Raw genomic sequence first — 20833 nt, forward strand, 5'->3', positions numbered from 1 at the left:
AGAGTGTCGTGTTCCTGGATTACTTACCAGCGAGTAGAGCTCTATTTGATCACCTCCTTTACCTACCACCACTGGCCTTTGGGGATCTCCCACAAGTGCTGCACAGGACTCTGGAGCCCTTGAAATTTCAAATTGCAGGTTGGTAAGCTCATGCATTGGCCTTTGTCTCAAGCATTGACTTGCCCCTTATTACATGAACATCAAGACTGTACAGAGACCCCTCCTCCCTCAGCTGCACTTCCACATTTAGTTTCTCGAGGAGGTGTGTGAAGTTAACAGGAAAGATTCCAAACAAATAAATAGTTTCCCCCAGCCCCTGCAATCCTTACTTTCTTTACAGGTCTTATCTCCTTGAAAAAAAAATAGAAAAATTAGCACCATGCTAGGGAAAACTTCTTGTCCAAGAACACAGAGGAGGATTGCTTAATTTATCACTAGTTTGCACTTGCACAGACTACAGAGAATAAATATTTTTCACCAGTTCTCTGGGATTTATACATTATTTATACCTACACAGTGGTCAGACATGGCCCAGAGGCCATTTAACTTAAGCACAGGCATTTAATTTAATGAGCCATACTCACTGAACACAAATGACATTCTCACGGGTGACAAAGGCTCTAGAGGGGAACAGAGGGAATTCCTGGTAGTTTTGCAGCACAAGTAATATGGGCCAGGTCAATGCTAGATGCATGCACAGATGCACATGTTTACCTACCTGACATTTCAAATTTCACCCATTCCAGCTCCATAATGCAGCGCTCTCAGGAAACATTAAAAAGTGGGAAACACTGACAGAGCTCCCAAGCTAAAGAAAACGTTTTGGTAAAATAATTATCTGTCTGTGTTTACATCTGTCATATTTCCAGTTCAAAACGAGCAGAAAGTATTTTTCTTAGCGTAAACAAGGTACAAAGTGACGGGCTCAGTTTTCAAAACAGCAAGGCAGAAACTTTCAACTGCACCAAGCTCTGTCATTGTATCATCCAAACATTGGGATGGCCAAGGAGAAGTGGCTGCTGAGGCTACATTAATCTTACTTAGCATGCATGACATGGAATTTATTAGCAGTCAGGGGTAAGTTTAGGATGACACAACAGAATTTGAAAACAGGAGCTAACCTTTTCATGTGATTGTCTTCTTTTCTTTAGTTGAATGAGATCTGTTTCCACCTTCTCGGCCAGCTCCAGCTTCCTCTTGTTCCTCTTAAAAGCTGCTAAACTAAACCCTATAAAAATAGTTCAAAAGCAATAACTAAGTAAAATTTACGTAATTTAAGCAAATACTGATAAGTTGACATTTTGAAGGACACATCCCCCACTTCTTTGCTGATGCAAAAAGCATCAACAAAAAAGCCATCAACTAAGTATTTCATTTTCAGCCCAAAACGTTTACATCTTTTTTGCTAAGTTAAGAAGCTCTACTATTGTTCAGCAACAGTGATGAAGAAAATATCTTGTAGAAACACCCTGGTGAACACGTGGGAGCTGTGCTGGTCTAAATCTCCCTGTCTGGCAAAGCAGCAGCACTGCACAGAAAGGAACAGAATAAGTGGCTTGTGTTAAAATTATTGTTTTTGACTGCTGACAAGTAAATAGATACCATGTGAGCTCATTTTGATATCCATAAACTCAGGCTACTATTTTATTACCTTAATTGCATATGTGTATGTTTACCCATATATATTTAAAGCCACACAATAGTCTAGCAAAAGTTTTATGTTCCACAATCCAACACAGTCTAAAGACCACCTAGGTCTTGAAAAGGCAAACATGTATTTTCCACATCTAAGTCCCACATTCAGAAAGGAAGTGTTCTCTAAAGGGGAATAAAAAAATAAAATTGTTATGCTTAGGAGACCAAAATGACATGTTTCCATTTTAGAAGTTTCAGTTCATGAAAAAAAAATTGCAGATATTGATATGTTTAGTTTAAATTAGACTCTCTATTATCTACAGATTGTTTTAACATCCTCTGTAAAATGTAAAGGGGGGGGGGGGAAATGTCTTTTGTCACTTGTTTAATCACATCAAATCAAGCTATTGGGAGAGCAGAGTAATTTAAAGTTATGACTTCGACAAGGAAGGTTTTCTACTTAATCTGTAAACCTCAAAAAATGGCATTTTAAATGAAATTCTGAATATAGCTACATCACTATTATTCAGAAGACTGGAACAGCTACATGAACAGTCTAGGAATAAAGTCAATATTGTAGAGCCAACAGAACACAAAGCTTTCATTTACAATTCTCAAAGTAACAGACAGTGAGCATTTTACTTCTCTGAAACTTCTCCATGCAGGTGCCAAATTCACCGGGTGAACTCTCCCTTAAACCTGTTTTTAAGTATTTAAAGCCAGACCTTAAACTACCCACAGTTATTCAAGTACATAACCTAAAAGTAATAAGAAAGCTGGCATTTCTCTCCAAAAACCTAATGAATAGCAGTTTCTTAAAACTGCAAACACATATTAATCTGCCATCACCAAGAAAGGAACTTGTTCTAATACACAGAGCTGATTAATGCAGCTACTTTGGACAACACATTTCTAGGTTTGAAATGAGGTCCAAGAGGTAAAACCCAAACACTTGATAAGGGGGAGCAGGTAAAGAATCATTTTAGTCAACAACTAATTGGGGGTGGGGAGAAATAAATAAGAGACCTCACACAGAATCAAGAACCTCTTAAAGAGAAGCACCCCAAATAAGCCAAGCCAGGACATGGTTTTTGACACAATTTTTAAAGAGGAGAGCTAAGCAATTAATTTTCAGAGCTTACCTCGAGCATTAAAGATTCTGTTTGTTTTCCAACAGCAAGAAAAAAAAAAAAATGAAGATTTGCTTTGGAGGATCTAAATGGGAACAGCAACTCCTAACGTGTATTGTTAATCCAAACTGGTATAAATAAACTGGGAAATACAGGGCAAGAACCAGGTCATTATTAACAAGGAAGTTTATCTATCTTGGCCCATGTCAGACAGACAGATGAAGGAAGTTTTCTAGTAACACACACTGATGCAGGTGGGAAGGGATATTAAGGAGGTTGTGTAGTCCAATCTCCCCCCAAGAAAACAAATGCAGTTCAAAAGGGCTGCATAAAAACTCGTCAGGTTTGAATATCTTCAGTGATGAAGAGATTTCACGACTCCTCTGGGCCTCTGCTCCAGTGTTTGAGCAATCTCAGGTTTAAACAAATAATGTATTCATTCATGCTCTTCACTTTTATTCACTTTATCATGAAATATCAGACCTTTCCACCCTGTGAGGGAAAGTCAGTCTGGTCAGATATTCCCTAGAAGGGAAATTCTTGTGCTCACCCTACAATCAGCTTCAGGACAGTTCTTAGGATTAACTTCCATCTGAAAGGTGAAGATTTTGTCTTAGCAAGGACTGATGATAATAATAACAGCCTTTTGATAATAAAGGAAAATAATTAGTATCAATAATTATTAATTCCTCTTAACAGGATAAACCAGCTAAGACCTCCAAAAGTGCCTCAAAAACTGCAAAATAAAGGACCAGCTTATAAATCAAAACTGAACAGTTTTTTCCTCTGACATAGTTATGCCCGACTTCAGTTAAAAATAAAATGTCTTGAACCTTAAATTTGAATTTTTCTCTCCAGAATAAGGGAATAAAGACCAAAGCAAGTGAAAGGCTGCCTGCCTTCAGTTTACTCCTGTCTTTGTGATGTTCTACCTACGTAAAACCACCAAAAATGTCATTAAAATAAGCAGCAGTCTGGTTGCTTTGTCTTGTTCTACTAGTGACAAAAGAAACTTAAAAACCCAAGTGAGCTTCAAACTAAACAAATGAAAGATGAAATGAAGAGTTTTCTGAAAACATCCTCTAAGTTTGGTCCTTGACAGAGAATATATGATGGGGTTTTAAGTTCAATAAAACATTTCATGAACTGAAATACAATCCAGGATTCAAATGTTCTTATTTAACAATGCACACACACCGTCGAAAAATAACCCACTGTAAATTTATTTTGAAAATAAGCAGTACACAGAGAAGGAAAACTCCTACACACAGTTTTAGTTCATAATTCACGTTAAATCTAAAACAAAGCCTCAACTTCGTGGTGCAAGGACGCCAAGAAATTTCACTTGTCCTTAATGCCGGGATAAAAACCACTCTCACCTCTCTCCTACAAGACAGCATATTCCAAGCTTGGGAAGAGGAAAGGGACAGAACACAGGGATGTTTTCCCAAAACAAATGCAATATAGCTACACCAGCCTGATGTTACCTGGGGCCAAGGAGAAGGGGAAATAAAGAGAGGCAGAGCTTACTGACTGGGGAGGAAGCTACAAAGAGAGGTAAGGGAACAGATGGAATTTTAGTTTGAAAAATCACTGGATCACAGCCCAGAGGCCTTGTTGTTAGAATCTATGCAAAGGTATTTAGTAAAACATTCTTTGATTTTGCTCAAGAATTCAAAAGTTCAGTTACAAATCAAGTAAGGGCTTTCAGATAAAAATGCCTGGCAGTAAATCCCTACTCAGCAACAGCATGGATGCTCAAACTCATGCTTAGAAGAGATGGGTTTTGGGAGCCACAGAATACAAACAGCTATTCTGTCCTGCCCCCTCATTTATGCACACAGAAAACTACCTCAGAGCTGCTAAGAGAGGAAGAAGGAAAAAAAAAAAAGGACAAAAAGCCCCACAGCCTTACAAAATGACTGCCTGCTCATCTTACAGTGCCATGCTCCGGCCTCATCCAGATTAAAGACTTAACAGCTGACAAGAGAACTAAATATTGTTAACTAAACTACTAAAATATTATTAAAATAAAATATTATTAAAAGCTCAGCACCCCAGTGTCCCATTTATGGTGTTTATCACATGTCCCTGCAAAGCAGCACGAGATGCCTCTTTAAGAATGAATGAATAATGACCCGAAAACACCTTCCCAGTCCTCCCCATTCTCTCCCTGTGGAGAATGTTCAGTGGCTGAGCACAGAACAGGTGGAAGTAGCTCCTGCTCAACACCACTGGCCTGCAGGAGAGGTTGGTATTATGGGATGTGTCGTCAGAAGGTGCACTTGAGAATATGATGTATTATCTGTAAATGCAGAAGAAAAGTCTCCCAGGCACGTTGTGCTCAAAGCTAAGACTGTTAGAGACGTTCCCATTATCAAAAGGGGTTTGTATTCCTGGGTACCCTGATGAGAAAGGGCCACAAGGCCTTCATTACATCGTTAATTAGCACAAGATTCATCTCCTAAACTAGCACAGCTAGATAATAAATGCAGCTCTTTCATAGGCTTTTTTCAACATTATCACCACGTAAGGAAAAGAGAGAAGAAAATAATTTTCACCAAGCAGGTCAGTGGAAAAGAAAGAAAGAGATCATTAGTCTCTGAGTCAGCTCAGAGATGTCATCTGTGTGCCACTTGCTTGATAAAAAACTTGCACATCATCTGCTCCTCTCTTGTACTAATGATGTTGGCACTCTGATTATTCCCTTAACTCTTTTTACTGTTACACTACGTACAAGTAAAAATTTAATCAAAAATCTTGACAGTTCTATTAGATAATGATTCAGTGACTAAGTAAATGAAAGAAAACTGCATTCCCCATTTTACACAGCTTTTCAGAACTTTCTCTTAGTCACCTTTCAAAGCCCATTGGAAATGATCCAGAGAACAGAGGTAAGAGAAAAGTCATTAGAGAGAAAAATCAGGCTTGTCCTACTCATAGAGTCCTTGAAACCACAGGAAAAAAGGCAAGACTCAGGCACTATTGTTTTTAAAATAAGGGTACTATTGATACACATCTACTAATTATTCTAGCCTTGTGTACTGTAGTTGACAGGTCGTTTATTATAACACACTATCATTTCTTGTCCAAGGTTAATGCAAAACATTTTTAGGAAGAAGTCCGTGTTTCCTTAAAATTTCCATGCTTTTATTTACCACATCTATTCCCTTGCATATTCTCAGGTTACATTAAAGATTCAGAAAATACTGAAGTGAACAATTAAGTTGTAAATACAGAAGTAGCAAATGCAAATTTCCAGCACCTCTAAACAGCACATCAAGTTCAGGACGATACTCAAACCTTCCTGGTTACCCTGGGAACACAAACACCATCTCCAAGGTTTCTATTACAGTCATTACAAATCATTATGCAACCTGTAGGTTGTTCAGCAGTCCTTATTTAAAAGCAAACTGTAAACTGAAAATACTAAGAAAAGTCTACGAATATTTTTGAATCTTTAAAGTGCAGACCAATCATACAGCACCCCCTGGCAGACAGTTCTTAGAGTCAACTGAAAGAGCCAGAAAGCAAAGCTTTCTGCATTTTATCTTTCTATTCCATATTAAAAGAGAATGCAACTATTGGAGAGAAGAAAATTAAAAAGGAATATACTAGCAAATTAGTTAACCCACAGGAATTCAAATGATCCTGTGAAGAATTTCGCTGAGCAGTTGCTGAAATAAATGGCACGAATGAGAACAGGCAGATGAAAATAAATTTCATTTTAACAAAGCTGTTTTAAATGACAAATTAACACCACTTAGGCTTGTGCTGGGACTAAAAGAATACTAATGCTACTTCCCATGCTGTCATACTTAGAGACTGCAACATGAATGGGAAAAAGAGGCACTTGTCATCAAAAACATATTAAAAAAAAAATAACCTACCTCTCCTGCTCTATAATCTGTAATTCATAACAAGAATTCAGAGTAAACTGCTGTTGGACAAACCATTTCTTAGTACTTCCTGGAAGACATCTCTTTTTTTTTTTTTCAACATCAATCAACCTTTCCTGCACCATGGACATTTTTATTCAAAGCATCTTCTAGGTAACTTTGGCCCAACTTTTTTTTTTCCTGGGTAACTTAACAGCCATTCCGAGTAGGGACCTGACAATAAACCAGCAGCTTTTATTCATCAAGTCTCAAAATAAGGAAAATGAGGTAGTTCTTCAAACAACTCATAGTTGGAAAGGTTTTTGCAGGTGCTGGAAACTAATTGTGTTCAAGAGGAAGCAACAATTTCATGGCAGCAAATGCCACTGTTCGCCTCCATGTACACCGGAATCACTCAGGAGCCAGGAATTTAGAGTCTGGGATAACACAAGGGATAGAAGAAGGGAAGTATATATTTGCTCTATTCTTACATTCTTCCTTGAGCATAATTTGTGGCTACTCTTGGATTCCCGTTATCCAGTCGTGTGGATCCACTGCAGCTATTTTTGTTCTTGCACACCAATTTACTGAAGTGCTTACCCTCGCCTCCACAGTTCCAAGTCTGCTGCATGAGTAGTTACCTTCCTTTTCTTTCCCTCCAGACACTTAGCATGGTAAGCACCCAGAAAGGTGCTGTCTTACACCACATTAAATTTGTGAAATCAATCAATTAGCATCTGCTACCAGTTGAGCCCAATTTCAGGTAAGTGTTTTGGTTATTACCATTGCAGGCACAGATATTGGCTGCTGAGGATGCACCTCAAACCTTGCATATTTAAGGTGTATTTTTAATGTTTGTAAGAGATTGCATTATGCAGTAATTCAGCATTTCTAAATTGTAATTCCACTCTCAGCACTTCGATTACACTTTCAAAGCAGTTTCACTAGCACAGGGTAACAAAGCACTGGGATAAGCCAGTCTGGGCTCTGTATTGGCAGGCATCAGGCTCTAGTACAGGCAGGAATTAATAAATTCAGCTTCCTTGCAGGCTGTGGGCAATACAGGCAGATCCCATTTCAGGGGTTGTTTTGTTTTAAACCACCCACTCTGTGCACTGGAAAGCCACCAGGTCCCTCCAAACGGTAGAAATCCCATTTCCTCACATACTTGGCAAACTGAAGAAGAAAAAGCAGGTGAGCCTTGACATAACCTTGATGTAGTTCAACAACTAAAGTGGTTTAAAACATGGTTCAGTCTGGGGCTGAGCTACTCTGACAGTTGTGAGGGAATGACGGAGCGTGATGCCAAAGCTAACCCTGCCAGTTCCTTTGTTACCCACCACGGGCTGAGCCCCATCCCTGCAAACCCACCCCCAAACCCAGCCCTACAGCACATGGAACATCCCATCTCAGGTCTGGCAAAAGGGAGACACAATAACACAACTTCAAGAATGTATTTTCCACCTGCAGCACGGAGAAGCCAAAACACGCACCTAGTTCCTCCTGTCTAAATCTGGATTAGGGGGTTTTTTGGGGGGGAGTTGGGTTTGGTTTCTTCGTAACTCAGTTTTGCACGTGTTCTTCTGGTGTTTGGCAATTAGTTCAGCTCTTCTTTTACAGAGCTATTCATCAGTCACGGAATTTCAAGTCAAATTACCCCCCAATTCTCCAGGCAAGCTCTACCATGGCAATTGTAGCAAGCACAATCAAAAGGTCTCCCTTTAGTTGGAGTTTATTACATCATTTAACACAACAGCTCGCTTCAGATGACATCTCTCCGTGGTTGCTTGGAAACAACAATCTTTTTAATTGTTTCTTAAGCATATCTAAGCATCCCTTCCATGGTAACATTGGATAAATCTGTTTTATCTTTCTTACACGTTACCTATGAGTTTCCAATTTTTCAGCTCTAACAATCCCACGCTGTCACACGTGGTGTTAATGATTATTTTCCAGTCCCACTGAGCAGAGGTCAATGTGATACAAAACTGGCTTTGCTAAGGACTGGGATGAAAATCAGCATTACATTTTCTAGAACTGATTTTTCAGGTTTTTTGTTTGCTCTTTCTTGCTGTTCTGTTGGGGTTTTTTAAAAGAGAAGAAATTAATGATTATAGTGCAAAATTAACTTGTCAGTCCTGGTTGTTTCAACTGTTCTAATGCAAATCGTTTTGTTAAATAGAAGTATGCTGAATGCACTGAGTAGACAAAAAAAAAACCCTAAAACAGTGGTATTTTGGAGCTTGATTATTATTCTAATCTTTCTCCAACAAAAATTCACAGTCTGGGTTAGGCAAAGCAAACTAGCAGTGGTCCTTCTTATTTTTAAGATGTAACATGTGGATTTGCTCTGACCAGGGTACATTTTAACTAGTAAAGGCATCATCTGGCAATCAATGTCACAACCTAATCATCTCTGTCACAACAGAAACACACTGGTCCTAGAAATAATGGAGACTTGTGCATGCAAACAGAATTAGTCAGGAGAGCTCCTTTCTAAAGCATCTCCTATACTATTTTCCTACAAAGCAAAAAACAAACAAACAAACAAACAAACCCCACAAACCTTTAGGTGTTTTTACTTTTTCTAGAGCCACAGAAATAAAGATGTTCTGCTTAACTGAGCCCAACAGTTGTTCTGCAAATGCTGTTTTGGACAGCACACGGACAGGGCAAAACTTTCAGTCATGTGGAGCCAGAAACGAAAACTTTCTGTTCAAAATGAAATGCACCATGAATATGTATGAAAATTGGCATGGTCAAGTGAAACAGTGCCACTGTTTCAGGGGTTACACTTAAGCACTGAGTGTTAACAACTCTGAACTGCAATTTCTAGATATTTATCTACATTTAGAATCAGACCTGATAAAAAGGCTTAATGGGAGTCCTGGGCTTTAATCTCTGATTTAGGGACCAGGCAAACATTTTAAGCAGCAACACTGTTTACTGGAAAATAAAGAAACATTCTGTAACCTTCTGTGTCCTCCTCCTTTGGGTAATGGCCTCTGATTTTTCCTGCATAACCACAACAGGCAGCACAGGGCATGTTCACCCTGCAACAAACTACAAAGTAGCAACAACACTTTCCAAAAGGGAGGGGGGGCTGGAGAAGGGAAGGAAGGGGAGCAACATCCTCCTTTTAATGGGTAAGGGCACTGATTTGTAGCCTAGTTTATAGATGGTGTATCAATATAACATAATCACTTCTTTTATCTTAAGACAAAAAGCTTTCCTAAGAGACTATTACTAATATACAGCACAAACCAAGTCTGTTTTCTGGACTGGGTTATTCCATCACATAGTGAAGCCTATTGAGGTTAAATAAAAAAAAAAGGCAAATTAATTTGACAGCCTGTTTAGACCAGAGCAGTTCTGGACAAAGACTCAGAGCTGGGTGTAACTACAGAATCTGAGAGTCAAACTGGCACCTGCTGAATTGTGATACGTGGCTGGGGCTTTTAGGATCCAAGAGGGATCACAGCTGGACACCTGCAGGACTGAGCTGGTAAAGAACCTACATTTTAGTAAATAAATAGGTCCATCACTGGATTTAGCCCTAGAATCACAGATTCACTTCAATTAGATGCTGCCAAAATGCAGCTGAAGTAATAGTTCCAAGGTTTTTTTTCTATGTAGATAACTTAAATTAGTAAACTTAAACCACCCTTATATACCATAACACCACCAAGCCAGCTGAACGTTAGGAACAGTGAATTGATGTGCACCACAAAAGCTGAGGCACCATCTAAAATTACTCTGCCCTGTTCTTCCTACTGACACCACCAGTTTACTCACTTGTAGCCATGATACCTGGAGGACATGCTGGTATCCCGTGATCAACTGCCCATCTGTAAGCTCCTTCACCAACTAAAAAGCTAGGAGACACAGAAGAGGGAGTTTAAACAAAGCCATATAACAAAAATCCCCCTTTCCTTGCAATTATTTCTTTTCCTATTTGGTTTGGTCATCTTTAAATTGTGAGCTGTCTATGTTGCATAGAACTGTCAGCTACCATTACACTCGGCGACCTTATGTATTTTCATTAAGATTATGCAGCTCTGACAGTGGGTTTTATTATTGGATAAACACAAGTGCTATTAAATTTGGAAGTCTTTACCAAATAGCACCAGCTTTCAACTGCAGCTAAAGCAGGACAAAGCCTGTCTAAGACTCTTGCTCTCTACAACAACTTAGCAAGATCCTGAAGGCCGAGACCATGGGATGAATGAGGTGAAAAAGGTATTTCCAGGAAAGTCAGCCAGTGCCACAGGGATATCAAAAAGTATTTCAAGAAATACAACACAGGCTAAAAATTAAGCTTATCTAGAAGGATTAAGGTCTATTTCATGGAGTTTTTATCAAGCAATTACAAATGAAACTAGCCTGCTGAATTTTTAATATACTTGTAAAAAACCCCCAACCCCCTGAGAAGTTTTTTTTTTTCTAATCACTGCTGAACACTTTAGAGTAGTGAGACAGCACACACTGCTGTGACAATGAGTGAGAGCAAAACACAGACATGGAACTCTCAGGGAGGGGGGGAATAAAAGCAAGCCTCAACTATCTGTGTTGTTTCCCTTTGAAGAAACTCATCCTATTGCCCGAAAAGGAGAATGTAGGAGCTGGAAACCAGACACTTCCAGAAAGATGCTGTGCAACAAACACAATAAAGGACAATAATTTCCAATCTTATTTCAAAAATGGGCTATGAAGTTAAGAATAACAACACTGACGTGAGAAGTAAAAAGTGAGGATTTACAGCAATTAGAAAAGTTTACAGAAATACCAGGCTTCTGAACAGAATAGTCCCTGGGGCCACGTAGTTCTACAGGTTCTGAGACAATTATACATACAGCAAATTTGCTGGCATTAACACTGTTGGAAGTCTTCCTGACAGTGCTATATCTGACACCTGCAGCTTTCAGGATGTAGCATTTTGAGGTGGTACTTTCCATCTTTCTATGATTTAACCAATACAAGTGGTGTGTCCAGTCCTTCCATACAAAAGTCTCAAAAAAAAGGCTTATCCAGATGGGAATTTGAATTATTAAATGCATATTTCTTACCATTGATAATGCAGCTCCAGATAAGAATTATTCATGTAGCAAGATAATGTAGAATAAGTTACTGGGTACCTTGGGAGAACTCAAGTATCTCCTGTTAGGTAAATGAGTGCTCAAAAAAACAACCTGGCACTTTCATTAACATAAGAGAGAAATGCAAGCTGTAGCTAAACCTAATTAAATAGTCTCCTTCATTGACTTAAAGAGGGTGGTTTTGGTCTTTAGAATAAAACTTTTTTTAGCAACAATGCGTTCTTAGGAAGTAAATAAGCACTTGCAGTTCAAAACAATTTACACAGAGAGGGAGGTTAAGTGCAGAAAGCGTCAAGCTCAAACATGAGGAGTTTTATATGTGGTAACTTGAATAGCACAGGTCACTCAGAAACACTGTGTTTCACAAGCAATCTTACAATTGCCTTTTTAATACTTAAAAACACAGAAGAAGTCACTCATAATTATGAGAGCCCAAAAAAGCACCCAAGAATGCCTTTAAATAATTTCAGTGATACGACTTTTACTTTGTTCACATTTCAGCCCTTAATTCCTAGATTCCTTTCCTTCTTTGAGCCCAAAGTATTTGCAGTTCTGCTCCCAAAGAACAGTTAGATTAGCTGGATTAACTGAGGCTCCACAACACCACAGAGATCACCCACCATTTTTTTTTTCAACTGTTAAGATGTCTTGAAAGGACAGTGTAATCATAGAAAAGTCCAAATAAACTGTTTACAAGACAAATAACATCAGGATCTCAGTGCTTTGTTGTCTGTACATAAAAATAAATGCACAGACAAGCTTAATTTATTGGGGGCAAGGGAGAAGAGTGAATAAAGCACTATAAAAAGCAGTCAAAACCACCCCGAGCTTCAAAAGCCTTTAGGCTAATTCAAACTGCCATTTTCCAAAGGGGGGGGGGGAACCCCAAAAACATAAACAAATGATGAATGGGTTTGTTCTCTGCTACTCTTAAGAGCTGGTTCTGCAAAAACAAGATACAAAGATCTTTCTTGCTAAGGTATCAGAGTGCTCTGCAGTTGTTACAGAACACACAGAAGATGAAAACATCCTCCCACCAAGGAGCCAGTGCTTGCACATGCCTTCCAGTTCCAGGCTTGCTAGACCATATTTAATGGAAAATGCAAGTAAAGGTCTCTAAAATGGTCTTTTCAGAGAATTTTCTCCAAGAAGTTGGTTTTCCTGGTGCTGTTTGCTCCAAACACGACCATTTCACAGGGGCTGTAAGGAGACAGGGCACACCCAACTGAACAGCAGGAGGTTTGGTTCATTAAAGGTGGTCAAGGCAGTCCTGGATGTAACCAATTCACTTGGCAATGTTCTATTACAAAATGTAGCAAAATCACTCTGAAATCCTTGATACAAAGAAGAAATTGTTCTGGAGAAAGACAGAACAGAGGTAGAAGGGGGTGCAAGTCCTCACTCGCTCCAGGCACTTTCTTGCCCATGCACAGCCCTACAAGTTACACAATTTGGGTATTCTGCATAAAATATTGTAAAATTGAAGCAATTACAAATCCTTATGCATTTAGATTTAAAAAAAAAAAAAAAAAGAAAAAAGAAGAAATTCTTTCCCATATGGGTTAGTATTAATACTGAAAAAGGAATATGGGCATGGACTTGATGTCAGTAGTATTAAGGAGTTCTAAGAGAGGACACATTTAGGTGTGTTTGTCCTATCCTGCAAATTTGACAAATCTCCATTCAACTGCAGCAGATGTAAATAAACCTTTTCTCCTTAGAAAGGTCAAAGTTTCAGTGCAAGGAATAGAAAATTTTCCAGCTTATTACTACAAAACATCTAATCCACTACTGAGTGACTGAAGATCACTTCCAAAGATTCGTCCAGTTTGTAGCTGTGCTATTAAAATAGTGCTTCCTTTGGTAAAGTTATACAACAAACAGGAATATCTTGCAGCAGAATATGTAAGATTTATGAGCATTTTCTGTTCCTGCATGAGAGAAAATCCTGCCAAGGCTGAGCACAATAAAGTAAGGCAGAAAGATGTGAGGGCCTCAGAGGTTTCAAGAAATGCACTTATGCATTCAGGGATACTCCAAACTTTTCAAATTCTAATTTGAGTAGAGGAGTTCTGTGTCTCAAACAATACAACTAGAGATTGATCCAGAAGGACAGACTCTACAGAGCAATTTACAGTAAACTGGACACATCAGTTGAGACACTTCATCACTCCTTGCCATCTCTGAATAACTCGACTCACACTCATTAGAATTTCTTCTACTGAAAATCAGAAACACACCACTTTGAACTGGTTTTGAACTCACTATAAAAACAGGCCCTGAACAGGTAGAAGCAGGCCAAGCAAACTGACTTCATGAGTTCTTTTATAGAGAAAGACCTCCATAATCCCACTTTTACTAATCTCACACAGCTCGTGAAGTTTTCACGTGCCAGAAATCATTCAGCCAGCTTAGATCAAGCTACAGGAACAGTCTCTACCACAGGTTTCTCTAACAAACAGCATCTGGAGGACTCCCCAGTACATTATTCGCCAACGACAAAGGAGATGAAAATTGCGCATCTTCCCAAATAAAAAAATAAATAAAAAATAAAATCCTGACACTTGCTAGGAATGCCAAAACACGGTTGCTCTCTTGTCATTTAACTGTATGAGTTCCCAGCCTGGGCAGGAATGTGTTTCACTCCCAAAACAACGTGTGACACCAAGCCCTGTCAGAAAGGCGAGGCGTGAAATCATCCACAGCCACCACCTTCAGGGACCACGAGCTCTGCCACCTGAACTTGGGATACCCTGTGAGTACAAAGCAAGTCCAAAGCACAACCCACGTAGGTGCAGGGGTTTTTTTTTTCCATTCAGTTATTTTTTAAAACTACAGCAGCATAAATGAGGTCATAAAGTCACAGTAAACATGCTAAAATGCCCAAGTGCTCTTCCTGACAGTAATTCTAGAATGCTGTGATGTTACAGACAGAACAATCCCAAGTGCTTGCTCCTGTAGAGACTTCAGTACTAGTTCTGGAACACCAAAAAACCACCCCATTTGATGCTCTAATTCAGGTAAACTTGACTTTCTTCTGACAGCTAAAGAAACGAGCTAACAGCCATTGAAGTTAAAGTTCCTATTCCTTAGTGAACCTCTCTGCAGCTACTCTTCACTTTCTCCATTAAAGAAAAGAGTTTCAAATGCAAAATCTGTCTGCTAATGGTTTGGTTTCAGGCTGGCTGCTTTTGATCTGTGAACTTCCTCTGCAGCACGAGAGAACACTGAAATCGTGCTCTTCCTCACCATCCAGCTATGAACTCCTTGGCTAATTTTACAGACTAACACAAGTAAGGAAAGCAAAATTTGTGATTCTAAATATACATACTTTAAAATACCAAAATACTAGTTTGATACTTCTGCAAATACTGACCATCAGTTAGGAAAAAGGCAGCAAGTTCTGCCACAGGTGACAGACAACAGCAGTCAATTAATATGAATGAATAATTCAAGTTCTCTACCTGTCAAGTTAAACTGTTAATGAGAATAAGGTGGTTTTAAGAGCAACCAGTTCTGACATTTCTTGGATTCTCCCCAGAATGATGCAATAATATTTAAAATTATTATGCATTTAATAGTTACCTCTTCCCACCCACCTCAGTAAGAGAGTGCTTGTTTCCATTCTTGTTGTAAATACTACTAAACCTGTCTTTAAAATAAGAGGAAGTCACTAAACACTGCACATTTCCACACTACAGCTACAAAACAAAGCCACAAAGGCAGTAAAGTAGGACTATTTTTTATTCTTGTTAAAAACCTTGTTGCTTTTTTAAAAGGTAGACAGAGGCATAAGGGGTAGAATTTCCCTTTCACCTTGATATATTTTGGGATTTTTCAAAATGCTACAGTAGTAAATGTAAGGATTGAGTATTACAACTGGAAATAACGATACAGATAGAAACTATCACAAAGGGATGTTGCCCTCTATTCCCAATACTTCCTTCTACCCACAACTTCACCGGGTGCCCAAGATGTTTCAAGATCAGAGCACAGAGCTTATCTCCTTTTTCAAGGCTGGTATGTAAAACAGCACCAGCCATCCTGGGGGAAGATAAAACCTTCAAATATTGCATGCATGGAGAGCAAAGACCAAAGGAAAGTCAAGCAGAACAAAGCAATTACCAAGGTGGAATTCTGCCAGCAGAGAGTTTTCCCTTCTGCCCTTCACACAACAATCTATTTGCAACCGAAACTGGATTCTTGATTCCTGAAAAGTTAGCAAAAAACGGGAACAAAACATTAAAATATTTTTCCACAGAGCACTGCAGTGTTCATTTTGGCAAAGGAAGGCAGATTCTTTTGATTTCCAAGGGTTTGTCAAGCCATTAAGAGACACCTTATGTTATGTTTCAATGTAGTACCTCCTTCCTCAGTTTATCCCTCACATCCTGTCAGTAGTGACAAAGCCTTCTAGTCAACACCTCCCCCACATTTATTTAAAAAAAAAAAAAAAAGAAAGAACCATATTGAAATAGTAGGAGTGATCTCCCACCACAGAAATCTTAAGTTAAATCTATTGTATTCTAAAGGCTAAAGATGTTTTATGGGCATTAATTTCTCAAGATGGAAAGAGTTTGCACTTGGACCTACCAGGCCAGAACAGGGATTAGAGGATTCAGGCTTAGCTTTCTCTCACTTCCTCATTTCCTCCTTCCCCATGGTTGGAAGGAGACATTTTTTTTTAACAAACAGGCCTTGAAACACTTAATTTTACTATTTATTTTAGATTTATATCTACATGAGGAAGCTATTACCACAGTTTAGAACTATTCTAGGATAAAGAACAAAGCTTGAAAACTTGTCAGAAAAGCCATTCAAAAGTAACAGCTAAGACTGTTCATGTACTTACAGCAAAACCTCAGCAATCCCTATTTGGGACTGTATATCTATATTTGTTTTGCTCTGAAAGCTAAAACTAGACAAAAAAAAAAGAGAAACACACTAGTTCTCAGATTAAATAAGTCCCATATGCAAATAAATGATTGAATTATGTACCAGTAACTTCTCTGAGAAGGTTGAGAACAAAAACAAGCACAAAATGCCTGTAAGATTTTTTAACAATTGAATTTTACTATGAAGTTATCATTCTACAAATTGATCTGAGCAGACTCAGCCTCTCTGTGAATATTGTGTGGTATCACAGAAAAGTGCTCTGCACCAAAGAATTCTCAGTGAACTAACAAGACATCATATTACACAAAGCAAATTAACCCAAACCAGCATTTTAGGGAGCAGGAATGCCTCTCCATTTTCTAAAAGGTTAGGATTTATTTAAACAAGGTAGAATTTACAACGTGTCCCCTCCTTCAGAGCAGTAACAAAAAAAGAACAAAATTGATCTTTGCACCTAAATCAGCAGTCAGCTTTGTAATACATAGTTAACATACCACTCAGTGCTCCAACTGCTCCAAAATTTAATGACTTTCCATCCATTATACTGGCATCACATTCTATCTCACCCAGAAGGTTTAGGTTAGATCCCAATCCTGCATTTGTGAAAGGAGAGTCCTAAAAATAAGAACAAAACAGGGTAAGGCCAGATCCATAACAGAGCAGACAGATCAAAACCTCTCTATAATTAATCTGACAACACTGATCTCGGTGCAGGGCATCTTCTTATTTCAGCACTTTGATCTTCCACAACAAAAACAAGGGCAATTAGAACAGAGCATCTGAAATTACTACAGTGGATACCTCTCACCCTCTAAAGGGTGTAATAACACAGTAACATAAAAACCAATCACCCAACAATCTATGATCATTTCTATTCAAGTAAAAAGCGTTACAATCAATCAACATTCAGTTAATTAATTAATTAATCTAACAGTCACTGCACAGACCACAGTGTACCTTTGAGCCTCTCAAGGATGACAGTGCTGCAAAACAGAACTGGACATGCATGTTTTTCTCAACATTCTAAGCTATGACTGCAGCTCTGCAAGCACAAGTGAAGAAATGGCATCACTAACTCAGTCACTCTGTAAAATTTCTATCTGACCATCAGCATAAGGACAGTTACTACTGTGGTCATAGAACAACATTTAACAGCATCACAAACCTAACTCCTCTTTTTTATTAGCACCTTCTGTGGCTTTTAACAAACCCAGTGTTCTCAAACAATGCAAGTTCTGCATGCTAGAATCACACCCCCTTTTCACCCACCCGTTTCATCAGAGGACTTTAGAACCACAAAATTCCCAAGTAGCACATTTCAGGAGTCCCACTGGCAGCTGAATATAATCCCCCAGCTCAGCGTAATCCCCTCTTTCTGGATGCAAGCACAGAAAGCCAACAGCCAAACAGGGCAATTTCAGAGATGCTGCAGCCTTTCAGTTTTCATATGTTCAAATTACAACCAGTGTACAGGATGTGACAAAGAGTTGTCCAGACCACATGTGAACATGTCAGTGAAATGAGACGGTCACACTTCTCCAGTACATGTAATAAAGGCTGGATAAGGAAACAAATTACTGGAAACAGCTCCAAGTTCTGTCTTAAGGGTTTAAAGGAACTGGTTTGGTTTTGTACCTCCTGCTTTGCAGTGAATTCAAAGAAACAAAAGAGAGACGAGCACAGAAAAATGAAAAATAAATCTGATGTCAGCTGGCTTTTGTTAACTTTCAAATGAGTAAGTAGTGAGTAAATTCAAGATCTATTTGGCAAGATGCTGATTCTAATTTACAGAGACATTTAAAGATTTCCTAGTGTTTGAGTCACCAAAATGCTACCTTCCTGAAGAACCATGAGTACATGATAGATGATTAATACATAATCATGAAACTCCTTTATTTTCTGCTTCTTCCTTTTGAAGCAGCACAAGATTTTACCCCACTTTACCCCACCCTATTTTAATCCACAACAGTTATTCCAACTCACTGCGTATATTTATTCTGTTGTTCACTCTGACAGCTAAGCCTCATAGCAAATGAATAAATCTGAAGTGATTTTAGGATAATGAAACATTTGCAGTTAAGTGTGGCACAAATAACTTTGCCTAAAAATGGGAGGGGGAGAATATGTTTTAAAAAATTTTAAAAAAAAGATGGCCTAGAAGAGGCAGAAAAGTCAGAGTAGCCACTGGCTTAACTGACTTCATTGCTCCCCAGGGTCAACAACTACGAAGAAAATTAAGTTGGTGAAGGAATTGAATGGTGAAAGGTACTTGGAGGATAGAGTAAAACCAGGAATGCTCAGGATGAACAGTGCTTGTCCAAGCTGCTGGTCCCTGGGTAACCAGAGTGCAAAGACCTGCGAGCTGGAGACAAATCTCTGATGTTCTGTTCCAAAGACATTCACTCAGGGTGTTAAACCCAGGAACATCAGCAAGGGGAAGAGTTTTGTGCTCCACAGATTTGTCACTGCCACAAAGCAGGGAGAGCTGTTATTTTAGAGCAGATGTCATGGACAAATAATGGGAATAAGAAGGACCCATCAGAGGAGAAGTCCTGGTAACACCGTCCAGAACCTGCTGCAGTCAAGACACAAAGCTCTCTACCAGCTGATAAAGGTAATAATCAAAAGAGAGGAGGGAAAAAAAGTAGAGGATCTGGAATGGTACTAGTTCACTTTATGTCTCAAGATGGAGATGTGCTTCAGGCTTTGGCACAGCACTTTCACTGGCACAACACCAAGAGACACTTTACTCAGGGGATCTCGAGACAAAAAGGAATGCCACCTGTTTCTCCCTACAGAATATTAACCAGAATATTACAGAATTTTTAATAAACAACAAGTCTACACCAAACTGCAGATGTCTCTCTGGTGGCATAACTCTCATATTAGGACTCAGAAGGAATCTTACCAGTGCAATCAGTCAAAACACGAGTAACTTCCCCAGTAAAAAGAAACAAAATCAAATTCCAAGCACCTGTTCAAAATTTCTGTGGAGTTTCACTCAGCTTTACAATCGGACTGCACTCAAGACAGTCTCAGAATTGCCCAGAGGAAGGTGGTCTAACTTCACACATCTGAAAGGCAATCTGAAAACAGCTTTAAAAGTGCAGGAACTGGGTGTGAACCCCTGGAATTTCTGATATCTATCCGAGTGTCTCTGAGGTGAGATAAAAGCCTTTGAAACGAGGTAGGAAAAAACCTTTAGAAAAAATGGAAACAAGTTCACACCTACTTCTGTGAATAGGCAAGGACAGGAAATACACCACACAAATATCAGTTTCTTTTTGAAAATATGAATCTCTGCAAAGTCTGACCAAAAGATGTCAAAACTCTGACATACAAATAGAGGAATACAGTTTATGAAAATTAAGGTGCATTTTGAAATGAAAATTCAAAACCTTCAAGGAATGCAGAAACATTAAAAGAGAAGCACGAATGCTTTCAAAGAGGGAATAAACACACTGAGCTACCCGAAGGAGTCTCTTCATACCCTCAGACAGAAAAATGCAGCAGTGCAAGAACTGACTCTCATAAAATGGGGAAGAACTAACCAAAGCATGTGTCCAAGAGGAGGGAGGATGGGAGAGGAGAAAAAGGTTGAATACAAAAGGTATCTTCAGAAATATACATTTGTTTCAAACCCCAAGCAGTGATCATCAGCCTTTGTATTTCCAAGGAGGCTGAAAAAGTGGAGTTAGCAACCCAAGCATCAGCTTTGCATGTTAACAGTAAGCCCTGCTACCACAGAAAAGGAGGAAGAGAGAAAAGGCAAACAAATAACTATTCAAAGCATTTTAACAAAACAAAAGCCTTCAATTTATTTGAAAAATACTAAACTACCTGGCAATTATTCCCCCACTGAAGCATCTCTAACTTGCCATGTTAAGCTGGAGCAAAGTAGGCAACAGGAGGCTTTAAGATGTGAAACAGGAGTTTCATTTTCCCAGGTTACTCATCTTGAAAGAACTCTCAAGCTACCGAGGGTATCGTTTTTAATTTTAGAATCCTTTTTACTACAAGATGCATTTATAAATGTTCTGGCAGCAAACACAGGCATCCTGAAGTTTCCAGCTGCAGTCAAAGCTGGAATGCTCAAAGGAGTTACTCAACTCTAACACTTATATCTCAGCAAACAGTTAAAATGCTCTGTTTTCACTGGATTTTAAAGAACATTCCATTCATCTCTGATACAGTTTTG

The 20833-nt window shown here is 38.9% G+C and overlaps 1 protein-coding gene across 4 annotated transcripts in view; it reads right to left on the minus strand.

Moving 5' to 3' along the window:
- TASP1 (taspase 1) overlaps positions 1-20833 on the minus strand; it is a 71783-nt gene that overhangs the window by 41473 nt on the left and 9477 nt on the right. For 2 of the 4 annotated variants that reach the window (XM_027894486.1, XM_027894487.1), the window contains exons 5-8: positions 17130-17250; positions 15865-15949; positions 10439-10518; positions 1122-1228 (exon numbers count right to left, since the gene is read on the minus strand). In XM_027894486.1, coding sequence (XP_027750287.1) covers positions 1122-1228; positions 10439-10518; positions 15865-15949; positions 17130-17250 — 393 coding nt within the window. The remainder of the gene's footprint in view (positions 1-1121; positions 1229-10438; positions 10519-15864; positions 15950-17129; positions 17251-20833) is intronic. The other 2 variants (XM_027894488.1, XM_027894489.1) reach the window with 2 other exon arrangements.

Source organism: Empidonax traillii, unplaced genomic scaffold (genome assembly GCF_003031625.1).
Source record: "Empidonax traillii isolate 1590-97213 ecotype Southwest subspecies unplaced genomic scaffold, ASM303162v1 scaffold429:size503459, whole genome shotgun sequence".
Classification (NCBI taxonomy): Eukaryota; Metazoa; Chordata; class Aves; order Passeriformes; family Tyrannidae; genus Empidonax; species Empidonax traillii.